Below are 12719 nucleotides of genomic sequence, written 5' to 3'. Positions count from 1 at the left end.
CCTTCATATTTACATTCTACTAACAATATTTTCCTCCATGACAAATACTGATTCATAAACGTCACTGTTTCAACCTAAACTTCATAATTATTTCCACACACCTTTCCTCGAAGCAACTAAATTCTTATAATACTTTTCTTCTACAATATGACATAAAACTTTCAACTCGTGTATCTTTCTGCCAAATTTTTCATATTATTTATCCACAGCACAACTGCTTGCAATTGCTCTGTGCAGAAGCCCGACAGTCACTCTCCTCTGCCCACAGTGAGACCACTACTGCTCGGGCGTTGTTGTCATTATTCAGCAAACAATGCTTCCTCCATGCAAGAGGCACACTCAGCTTTGAAAGTTCCAGAAACCAGTGATAAGTAAGGAGTATGACATTGATATGTTAAAACATCAAAGATAACAGTACTGCTTCCAACTGTTTTCTCTGTCTGGGTGGTGCTTGTGGGTAGAGCCCTCATCCAGAGTAGACAGCATCATAGCGGATATTTTGGCATCAAGAAACTACCCAGTGTCTTAGCCAGTGTTTGTGAGGATCTGGCAGGCAGTCTCTTCAGACCGACCGCAATTTAGTATCAATTATTATGGTCTTAGGTACTTTCCCTTGGTTACGCCATGAGGGGAAAACAAAACTGTAAGATTTGCAATCAGTTATTCTCCTCATATTCTAGTTTGCCCCCAAACATATGCAATGTCCTTTGTCTCTACTAAATGAATGCTTTTTGTTGGAGGCTATTGAAATCTTACTAGGTGAACTCTTTTCTCTTAGCAAATTACAAAGTGATTCCATCTTAATTAAGAGTCAGATCCTATCCTTTACTGGCTGTAAACAACTTGTAAATATCTTGGTGATGTACCTGTTACCAACACAACCCCCATAACAACCTGAACATGGTACAGTGATTAATTTTTCACCAGGACCCAACACTGTAAATGAACGAAGAACTACACACATACTCAGGGAGGTGGGGTATCGACTTTCTACATTGTGTGTGTCAAGGCCCGCCAGACAACAAACTAGACACCGGCACGGCACATTCATCCTCATTTTTGAAAGAGATTTATTTCCAGAAAAAGGTCAAAATTGTGTTACTGCTGCAGTGTGAAGTCATATTTCTCACTCCTGTTTTGGTGTTTTACATGCTACTGCTTCAGGTATATGTCTTCCTGGTGTATATATGACCAGTTTTGTGGAGACTTTGGCTGGCCGCTTCTGGCAAAAATTTATCAGGGGCACTACCACCTATCTGGGTAAATTGCCAGAAAGACATCCTCCCCAATTTCTGAAATGTGCTGACCAACTGAAGGAATGCAAAATCCAGGAACTAGAGGTCAGATTGCTTCCGCTGTTTTGAAGCTCATAAGAAATGTAATTTGTATCCAGTTTGAGTGATATTGATCTTTGCCACTATTGTGGGCAGGTCATCAACAGTATGTGGTGTATTTGCTCCCTTGCACAGCATCAACTGATGGTTGTACAAATTAACTTTCCCATGGACTCGATAGGCCCTCCTCTCTCTAGGTTCCTGCATCACCACCTTTGGGAACCACTCACCGCACCTGGCTGGGGAAGCAGCGTCCTCCTGTGGCAAATACTGGTGACAGAGCTCCGTCTCAAGAACCATCTTCCTGGAACTCTGCAGATCAGAGTGTCGACACCAGCCAGTAGCTGGAATAGCCACGGACTGAGAGTGCCAGGGCTGCCTGCTCTTATTTCATTCCTACACCTACAGTGGATAAGCTCTCTCAAGAAAAAAAGGTTGTGAAAGGGGAGAAGGAGGAGAAGAAGAAATCTCAGGAGAAAGTGACTCTGAACAGATTTTCGTATGTTTTCCACCCCCACTGGTGACATACAGTGATCCTGAGACTTGACCTTTCCTCCTGGCTGGTTCACACATAACCAAGACACCCTCAGCCTGATGATCCAGTGGATATTAAGGGCACCTGCTGGAACGAAAACTACTAATTTCCTCTTGTACTAAGATTTGTGTTGTTCTCAGAGAAACCCGTAGTGGTACCATAGTTTCCTCCCTCTTTGATTATTTCATAGAAATGACAGATAAATCTTTGATCTTTTAAAGCAAATGAAGCATTGTACTTCATTGCAATGTCACTTCATAAAAATATTTCCAGACTAGGGATTGACGCCGTTCTGCAATACAACGGATGTTTGGCGACGACAGTGAGAAACTACTGTATAGACCAGGTGGGGGCAAGTCTTGCACACTGTTCATACTGCGTACCTTAAGCTATGACACACACCAACAGGGACATTATTGTGTTGATAATGCAGTACACATTCTTATGCCATGTTTGTTGCTTGTTTCTGCCAGCATTGTTTTCTATAATAACACAATATTTCAAACCAATACAAATTTTATGTGTGAAAATTACTTCTTTTTGAAAAAGGTTTATTTTAAAATGAAAAATTTTAGCACTGCTGCTATAGTTAATAGATATTTCAGGTTTTTTACTCAGTTATTAGTAAAAAATAAAATGTACCTCTTATAACTGAGCTCAAACAAATACCAAAAAATACTGTTCATTCAGAATTCAAATATCAGTATCGGTTTTAACCATTCAGTTTTTTCCCATCCCTAATTCCAGCTATGATTCGTTGATATTGTAGTAAGAGAACCTTGCATTTTTGTGTTTTGTTGAGTGCACAGTTTTAAATTTGTTTTATAAACGTTTAAAGCAAGTGCTAGTCTTTGCACCCCTGTGAAAAATTACAGTAAAGTTCATCGGCCATGTATAATTTTGCAAAGTTATTCCTCCTTTCAGGTATTTCACATCTCTTATGTCACTTTAGATTACATTTTTTGTGTCTTTTTAAAGCAAGCATTCATTAAAATATTGCATATTTGTTGTTATCATCAAGACTTCTCATTTCTTTTTCTCAAAAAATATGATAAGACATCCTAGGTTTGCTCACTTTTGAAACAGTAGTGCTGTAACTGTTATGTAGAATTTCTGCAGGAGGTTGTAACCTGTATGTGAAACTTTGAGAGCAATAGTAATATGTCCACACACGTGTCTAATGTGTAATTGTAAGTTGTCACAAACTTGTAGAAAAATAAAAATTTTTGATTACAGGTGCGACCAATACTGTCAGAAGATGATTACCGTTGGTCATTTGTCCCCACATCACAAGGCTCCCACAGAAATACATCTCAGGCAATGAAGAGCCAAGCACAAGGCACTGCAGAAGGTGGAACGTTCACTCCGCCACCAGGTCGCTGGTATTATGTCAGTGACTCTAGAGTGAGAGAAGTTGAAGAAGAGGTTGTGATGCGCAGTCAGGCATATATGTTGTTTTATGAGCGCATATGGTAGCAGGTGAAGACTGTGTGTGTGTGTGTGTGTGTGTGTGTGTGTGTGTGTGTGAGTTCTTCAGTGGTGTGCAAGGTGATGGCATTTATTTGCCAGCGTGTATCAATTATTTTGTTGGAAGATATTTATTTGTTATAATGATTTAGTTCTATGAATGTAAGATTACAACACCTGAAAAGAAATATTCCTACATTTTTGAACAGAACTATTTTAATTCCTCCGCATGTAGTAAACTGTGAAGTAACCCTTCTGAACTGTGTGTGTGTGTGTGTGTGTGTGTGTGCGTGCGTGCGTACGTACTGTATCTTTTACACTGTTTTCTTGCAGATTCTTCTGAGGATTTTGTTATGAAATATTCTGAAGCATAGTAGCCATTAAGGTTTGATGTGTAGAAATGCTTTGTTGGTGGTATATTCGTGTTGCTCAGAACGATGATCCTTTTCATTTGAGTGAATGTTGCATGATCAGTGTCAGTTTGATTCATTAGTACCTACCTTATAAGGAAATCTGTCCATGTTTGCCAAAACAGTTGAGGTTTCATCCATAAGAAAGTTCCTTCATGTCGTGCTGGCATTTCAGTTGTTGTTAATGTTGCTGTTGTGATGTGTTTTGCTACATAACTATTTTTTGTGTGTGCAGGAAAATCTCTGTGGTAGTTGACATTATTTTTGAGTCAGAAATACTGGTGTAATTGTTGTGTAGCTCTGGGCAAGTAGTTAGTGTTTTGACTGAGGCCATCTGTCTTCTTATCTTTATGTAATGGACAAATGATACATTGTTCTGTTATATTTGAGAACACTTCTTTTTTGTGTTGTTTGGTTTTATATCAGTTCTCAAAAATGAAGTGTTAGCTGATATGGCATTTTTCTGTCTATATTTATATTCCTCTTGCTGTGTGCTACTGAGTTATGCTGTGTGCAGAGAGCTGTGTGATAAGAAAGTCATTAATTATTACAGCTAAGAACAAAAATGCGAAACTGAATGTAGATAAGAGGAGAATTATACAAAATATGTGTTTGTGAAAGTTCAGTTATTTAAACAGTGTTAATGAGAAATTTCTAAGGAAACATCTCGAGGGAAGGTATTCATTTATTGAACTTGATTATAAATTCTGTAGGTGTTTAAAAGGGTGAAGTAATGAAGTGCAAGTTGCAGAAAAGAGAAAGTACAGAATAAAATTCATTTTATAGTTACAGTATTCCTTTCCTCACATGTTTCATATAAATTGAAAATACCAGATGTTGTCACAGAGATGAAGCAATGTGGTAGCAGTAAGTCTCAGTGAAGAGTTTACAACAAGAAAGACATTTTCATATGAAATGATAGAAAAAATGTTGCTCTTTAACAGTTGGAAAATTGGCCAATCTCTATGAATGCTACAAGAAAAGAAAAATGGAAGGAAAAAAAATTTGATGATGACAAGCAAATACTAAGTCCACATCTCAAAATTGTTATGTAACTGGCCATTATTTCTGAACTGCAGGTACTCTTTATCTGTGTTTTCTAATCTATGCTACTCAATTGTTTACTGAAGGGAACGGTTTTCTAATCTATGCTACTCAATTGTTTACTGAAGGAAATGGTTTTCAGAAATTGTGCTGGCTAAATTACTTATAACTAAATATTTACACAGTTTAAAAATAAATTCATTGAAATGTATTGCATACTTATGTCCATTGTTGTATAAAATATTTCTCAGAATTTGTGTGCTATATGAATGTGAGTTATGTGAAGGTATGTTTTAAAAAAGTGGAAGTAAGTGTGATGAACAAAGACATTTGATGTAGTTGGATGGAAATTCTGGACACTGTAGTGGTCAGTAATATGCTGTGTGTGTGTGTGTGTGTGTGTGTGTGTGTGTGTGTGTGTGTGCGCGCGTGCGTAATGATGTGACCGTAGAATTATTTGCCTTGTTAAAGGTACAAAGCAATTTAGCAGTTTGAATATAAATTGCAGTTATTTTGTCATTTCATGGTAATACATTAGTTCGATGATTTTTAACAATGATATGAGGAGCTGAAGGTACCTGACCAACTCTGAAGAGGAGGATTTTGTATTGAGAGTGAAATTGTGAAAACCAGACTTTTATGTGTTAACTTACGTAAACTATTTGACACGATACAGTGAATGACAAATTATTGGTGTTTTATACTGTATGCAAAGTGGCATGTCATTCGTTTCATATGGAAATATTGGGATGATGTAGATTCAAGAGAGAATGTGTCACTATATAAAATTTGTTTGCGACACTTTAAGTAGATGATGTTAGCCTGGTGGCATGTTGTTAAATGTAAAATCTAAATTTCACTGTCTGTGTTTGTATGCACAATCTCTATGTACTATGCCTAAACAACTACTGCAGATCTGAATGGATATGTGTGACATAACATTATTATGATTGTAGTAATCACATCTCCCTACAAATGACCAATGGTGCATTATTGTTCGTATGAAAAGGACCAGCACCTTTGTAGAAACTGGAAGACATTTGACTTTACAGTGGCACGCTGCTTAATGTTAAATTGGTCCAAGGGGTTGCTGTTTGATATATATATTTGACTCTCCCCCTCTACCCTCTACCTCCCCCTCTCCCCCTCCCCCTCCCCCTCTCCCTCTCCCCCTCTCCCCCCTCTCCCCCCTCTCCCCCTCTCCCCCCTCTCCCCCTCCCCCTCTCCCCCCTCCCTCCCTCCCTCCCTCCCTACCCCCCTCCCTACCCCCTCTCTCCCCATCCCTACCCCCTCTCTCCCCATCCCTACCCCCTCTCTCCCCCTCCCTACCCCCTCTCTCCCCCTCCCTACCCCCTCTCTCCCCCTCCCTACCCCCTCTCTCCCCCTCCCTACCCCCTCTCTCCCCCTCCCTACCTCTCTCCCCCTCCCTACCTCTCTCCCCCTCCCTACCCCTCCCCCCCCTATCACTCTCGTTTACCCTTGTATTTATTTATTAGACCTGTGTTATGTCATTCTGACATGGTAGTCTGAGAGTTTCCTGCACACATTTTTGCTTTTTTTCTGGGAAAATAGTTGAGACATTATTAGCAGTGTTTTTCTTGTGGAAGAATATTGTTACAGTTTTGTGTTAGGGTGCAGTTCCTGTGATGAAATGTCTTGACTGATAACTGCATTTTGCAGAGGAATTGTCTGTATTGTTGTATTTGATCTTATTGAAGGAGTTGTTTATTTATTGATGTATTGTAAGTTTTATTTAAGTGGCATTACTTGTAAGTAAACAGCTATTTTTATTTATATTGGTTTGTATATGTGCATTTCATATAATTTTTATGTCAGCATTAAATATATTTCATAATAATTAGCTCTGTGAAGTTTTAGATACATATACTTCTTGAGATTATTTTGAAATGTAACTTTATTACCTGAAATATATTTACATATGAGGGTGTTAGTGTTTTAATTTAACCAAGCCTGCCATATTGGTGCTCTGAAACTATTGATAGTTATATTAATATTTTACTGCTTATTTCATTTTTTCGGCAACAAGAAAAAAAGAAAGGAAGGACAGGCTGATACATCACAGCTATTGAGCCAGTGGACACTTATTCAAGAGCTGTGGGATTTAATTCCTATCAGCTATCCTAATTCATTTTTACTCAATCAGTATGTATGAATGATGAAGATTTGGCCATTTTCTGGTTCCTTTACAGGCCCAACTAAGCATTTGCTCAGTATTGAGGGTTTCACTTTACATTTGTTCTTAGTTCTAGTGGAGTGTGTCATCAGTCATCTGGATTACTAGTGCAACTGAGGCATTTAAGTGTTAAACCCCAAAATAAGAGATTTAATTGTAATTACGTATGCTGTTTTATGAGTATTGTTTTCCCAGTTTCATTTGGTCATTTAAAGTTGGTGGGATAATCTGTGTGCCTGGTAACTGAATATTTGTAACTTAGCTTCTGCCATTGTTTGTTTAGAGAGATAATAGCATCCCTAGTTGGCTGATGGCTATTTCACAACATTCAGAATTCCTAAATGTTTGCATATGGGGAAAATCAGTCAGTAATAACTTAACACGGGTTGATAATAGCACCAGACTGTTCCAATGTTTCAACAATATTATAAAAAGGATAGATTGCTACTCTCAATGAAGGTGACACATTGATTTGCAGACAGGCACAGTGAAAAGGATGTTACACAAGAGTCTTTTCTTTGTACCTGTCTGCATCTCAATGTCATCTTTATGGTGATATTATTGTTGATATTACTTAGCTTGCATTTATCGTGAGGCTCTTGCCCAACACAAAGTCCCAAGTGACTGCAAAAAAGTGCAGGTGACTCCTGTGTATAAGAAGGATGAAAGAATAGACTTTCTAAGTTACAGACCAATGTCCTTAACATCGATTTTCTGCAGAATTCTTGACTGTATTCCGATTTTGAATCAGAATCAACAGAATTTTAGAAAACATTTCTTATGCAGCAGTCAGCTTCTCACATGATACACTGCGAATTATGGATGAAGGGCAATAGGTGGTTCCCACATTCCTAGATTTCCGAAAAGCATTTGAGATGATGCCCCACTGCAGACTGGTAACAAAGGTACAACAAGTACAAGGAAGATGTGAGTGGCTTGGAGACTTTTTAAGTAACAGACATTTATGTCTCAAAATTTTAAACAAGGCTGACAGGAGTAACCATAAACAAATTTTCAATGTATGAAGTATACAGCCAACTGGCTGCATACGTTTAATGTAAAAACCTTGAGTAGGTTTTGATACCAGTAAGAGTATCTTCTTTGGTAGGAAGTCATGAATTACGTGACACCATGTGACTTCCTTCTGAAAAAGATACTCTTGCTGGTATCGAAACTTGGTCAAGGTTTTTACATTAAACTTATGCGGCCGGTGGCTGTATACTCCATATACAGAGACAAGAGTATTGTCAGGAGCGCCCGAGGGAAGTGTAATAGTGTAACACCAAAAATGCAAGATGCATGGCACCTGTTGCCAATTATTAATTTTTTTTATTGTATGTAAATATTTGTGATTTAAATGCTTTCTTTTAATAAGTAAGGACATTGCTTCACTGTATGTGTAAATTTAGGTAGAAGTCTGTTGACGTTTCATTGTATTTATGTGTGTCTTACTGTGAAACTTATAAGCTCTGGGAAAAAGCCAAAGAAATTGTTATTTGCATTGACTAGCAACCATAATAGCAGTGCTTGTGTGTTGTAGAATCTTTGTGTAGGGAGTTGTTGCGCAGAGTGCGGGAGACGGGTTCCAGTGCTTGTAGTGTGCGGAAGTGTGGTGTTAATGCTCTGGCAGTAGAGAGTACCATTTTCAATGACATCATGTACGCGTGTCAGCCATATGTCTAGAGCAGGAGTACGGACAGTGGACGGGGGAAGTGGCTGTATTAATTACAATTGCCTGTTTCTATAATTAGCCATGGCTCCACAATATGCTACTGTCGTCAACAACAGCAGCAGTTCGAGCAACACAGTTTCGTCGTCGGCTCCGAGTTTTGTCACATGCACAGCACTGAAGTAAGACTGTTCATAGGTAGAAAGTATTAATGGCTAACCCAGCAGCACAACTGAATGTGATTTGATTGAGAAGATTATTTATTTAAATAATAATCAGTTAAACTCTGTGTGATTGTGTCCTCATTGCCCCCCAGACATTGTTACCAAGCAGAATCCTTGTTCTTTTTTTTCCCTAATATGCTAACTGAGTTTCATAAGAAACAAATTGAATAGTTACAGACAATTTATTAATGAATAATTTATCTTTTAAGAATTTTAGCCTCAGTCTAATTTCAGTAAACTGTTGTACAGCAGAGGCTTCAGTATATGACCAAAGTAAAGCAATTTCATTTTTCAAGTTTGAGAATCAGTCACTGGAAAAAATCCAAATCTAAAGAAATGCACGAATTAAGTGTGTGGAAGTTTTATTTATTTTACACATAGCATGGGGCACATGGCTATTTGGTTTGGTACGTATTCTAGTGTTTAATTCTGTCCAAGTCAGTAAAAAAGGCTCAGTTGTTCAGACAATAATATGAATTCAGTTTTCAAAATATGTAACGCCAAAGTAAAGAGTGCTTGTTTTTTTTTTTTTTTTTTTTTTACGCTGAGGTCACTGAAAGTCATTGTTTACGTAATGAAGTTCAGTACTAACATACAGTTTAATTGCATACTTTCAAATCATTACTTGACTGCCTTTTTCAAAATAATGCCAAACATAATGTAAGAGTGACTTCGCAGTTTTCTTTATCATTACATACTCACTTAAAATTAGTGTTTTTAATAAAAAAAAATTGTGGCAACCTTTAGTTGCTATGTCAGTGTTTAGTAATACATATTTTTATTTCCCGTCATCTTTTACAGGATTTTGGATGCAAATTGCCCTAGTGGGCTGGCGACCGTTATTTACTTCCTTTTCATTCATTAGTGTAACTTTTGGATTCATGATCAGTGGTACCCCTTTCTGTCCAGTGTTGTTAATGAGTGAATGCACAAAATAACATTCATTTTCCGAATTATAGCCCTGTTTGGTTTAATTACTTTTATATTTAGTAGACTTTCCATCAGAAGGGTCGATTGTACACTTTCCTCCTACTTACTGGGAAAAGATAGCCTTATACAATTAGAAAAAATCCATTAGGCATACACGCGATCCACGCTCATATTTTATATCGCAAGCAGGGTAGGCCGACTAGTCAGAGGGAGGTTACAATAGGACCACTGTTGTTTTCTATATAAATAAATGATCGGAATATAATAGAGGGAAACATTCCACATGGGAAAAATATATTTAAGAAACAAAGATGAAGTGACTTACCAAAAGAAAGCACTGGCAGATTGATAGACACACAAACACACACACAAAATTCCAGCTTTCGCAACCAACGGTTGCTTCATCAGGAAAGAGGGATTGAGAGAAAAAGACGAAAGGATGTGGGTTTTAAGGGAGAGGGTAAGGAGTCATTCCAATCCCGGGAGCGGAAAGACTTAGGGGGAAAAAAGGACAGGTATACACTCGCATACACACACGTATCCATACGCACATACACAGACACAAGCAGACATTTGTATAGGCAAAGAGTTTGGGCAGAGATGTCAATCGAGGCGGAAGTACAAAGGCAAAGATGTTGTTGAATGACAGGTGAGGTATGAGCGGCGGCAACTTGAAATTAGCGGAGGTTGAGGCCTGGCGGGTAACGAGAAGAGAGGATATACTGAAGGGCAAGTTCCCATCTCCGGAGTTCTGACAGATTAGTGTTAGTGGGAAGTATCCAGATAACCCGGACGGTGTAACACTGTGCCAAGACGTGCTGGCCATGCACCAAGGCATGTTTAACCACAGGATGATCCTCATTACCAACAAACACTGTATGCCTGTGTCCATTCATGCGAATGGACAGTTTGTTGCTGGTCATTCCCACATAGAAAGCTTCACAGTGTAGGCAGATCAGTTGGTAAATCACGTGGGTGCTTTCACACGTGGCTCTGCCTGGGGATTTCATAGGGATGAACTAAGAGGTTGCGAAGGTTAGGTGGACGGCAAAAGACACTCTTGGTGGAGTGGGGAGGATTTCATGAAGGATGGATCTCATTTCAGGGCAGGATTTGTGGGAGTCGTATCCCTGCTGGAGAGCCACATTCAGAGTCTGATCCAGTCCCAGAAAGTATCCTGGCACAAGTGGGGCACTTTTGGGGTTCTTCTGTGGGAGGTTCTGGGTTTGAGGAGATGAGGAAGTGGCTCTGGTTATTTGCTTCTGTACCAGGTCAGGAGGGTAGTTGTGGGATGCGAAAGCTGTTTTCAGGTTGTTGGTGTAATGGTTCAGGGATTCGTTTGCCACGAAGACCTAGGCTGTAGGGAAGGGACCGTTTGATGTGGAGTGGGTGGCAGCTGTCATAATGGAGGTACTGTTGCTTGTTTTTGGGTTTGATGTGGATGGACATGTGAAGCTGGCCATTGGACAGATGGAGGTCAACGTTAAGGAAAGTGGCATGGGATTTGGAGTAGGACCAGGTGAATCTGATGAAACCAAAGGAGTTGAGGTTGGAGAGCAATTTCTGGAGTTCTTCTTCACTGTGAGTCAGGATCATGAAGATGTTATCAGTAAATCTGTACCAAACTTTGGGTTGGCAGGCCTGGGTAACCAAGAAGGCTTCCTCTAAGCGACCCATAAATAGGTTGGTGTATGAGGGCACCATCCTGGTACCCATGGCTGTTCCCTTTAATTGTTGGTATGTCTGGCCTTCGAAAGTGAAGAAGTTGTGGGTCAGGATGAAGCTGGCTAAGGTAATGAGGAAAGAGGTTTTAGGTAGGGTGGCAGGTGATCGGCGTGAAAGGAAGTGCTCCATCACAGCGAGGCCCTGGACGTGCGGAATACTTGTGTATAAGGAAGTGGCATCAATGGTTACAAGGATGGTTTCCGGGGGTAACAGATTGGGTAAGGATTCCAGGCATTAGAGAAAGTGGTTGGTGTCTTCGATGAAAGATGGGAGACTGTATGTAATGGGTTGAAGGTGTGGGTTATGTAGGCACAGATACGTTCTGTGGGGGCTTGGTAACCAGCTACAATGGGGTGGCCGGGATGATTGGGTTTGTGAATTTTAGGAAGAAGGTAGAAGGTAGGGGTGCGGGGTGTCGGTGGGGTCAGGAAATTGATGGAGTCAGGTGAAAGGTTTTGTAGGGGGCCTAAGGTTCTGAGGATTCCTTGAAGCTCCGCCTGGACGTCAGGAATGGGATTACCTTGGCAAACTTTGTATGTAGTGTTGTCTGAAAGCTGACGCAGTCCCTCAGCCAGATACTCCCGACGATCAAGTACCACGGTCGTGGAACCCTTGTCCGCCGGTAGAATGACGATGGATCGGTCAGCTTTCAGATCACGGATAGCCTGGGCTTCAGCAGTGGTGATGTTGTCAGTAGGATTAAGATTTTTTAAGGAGGATTGAGAGGCAAGGCTGGAAGTCAGAAATTTCTGGAAGGTTTGGAGAGGGTGATTTTGAGGAAGAAGAGGTGGGTCCCGCTGCGACGGAGGACGGAACTGTTCCAGGCAGGGTTCAATTTGGGTAGTGTCTTGGGGAGTTGGATCATTAGGAGTAGGATTAGGATCCTTATTCTTCATGGCAAAGTGATATTTCCAGCAGAGAGTACGAGTGTAGGACAGTAAATCTTTGACGAGGGCTGTTTTGTTGAATCTGGGAGTGGGGCTGAAGGTGAGGCCTTCGGATAGGACAGAGGTTTTGGATTGGGAGAGAGGTTTGGAGGAAAGGTTAACTACTGAATTAGGGTGTTGTGGTTCCAGATTGTGTTGATTAGAATTTTGAGGTTTTGGGGGGAGTGGAGCCGGAAGTGGGAGATTGAGTGGATGGGAGAGACTGGGTCTGTGTGCAATGAGAGGAGGTTGAGGTTTGCT

The 12719-nt window shown here is 40.0% G+C and overlaps 1 protein-coding gene across 5 annotated transcripts in view; it reads left to right on the top strand.

Moving 5' to 3' along the window:
• Positions 1-5943, top strand: part of LOC124776406 (ubiquitin carboxyl-terminal hydrolase 45) — a 168732-nt gene extending 162789 nt beyond the window's left edge. For all 5 annotated transcript variants that reach the window (XM_047251386.1, XM_047251389.1, XM_047251385.1 and 2 more), the window contains exon 15: positions 3106-5943. In XM_047251386.1, coding sequence (XP_047107342.1) covers positions 3106-3345 — 240 coding nt within the window. In that variant the 3' untranslated portion in view covers positions 3346-5943. The remainder of the gene's footprint in view (positions 1-3105) is intronic.
• Positions 5944-12719: the final 6776 nt, after the last annotated feature.

Source organism: Schistocerca piceifrons, chromosome 2 (genome assembly GCF_021461385.2).
Source record: "Schistocerca piceifrons isolate TAMUIC-IGC-003096 chromosome 2, iqSchPice1.1, whole genome shotgun sequence".
In the NCBI taxonomy this organism is placed as follows: Eukaryota; Metazoa; Arthropoda; class Insecta; order Orthoptera; family Acrididae; genus Schistocerca; species Schistocerca piceifrons.
The sequence above is the reverse complement of the archived record's forward strand: the minus strand, read 5'-3'. Positions and strand labels throughout refer to the sequence as shown.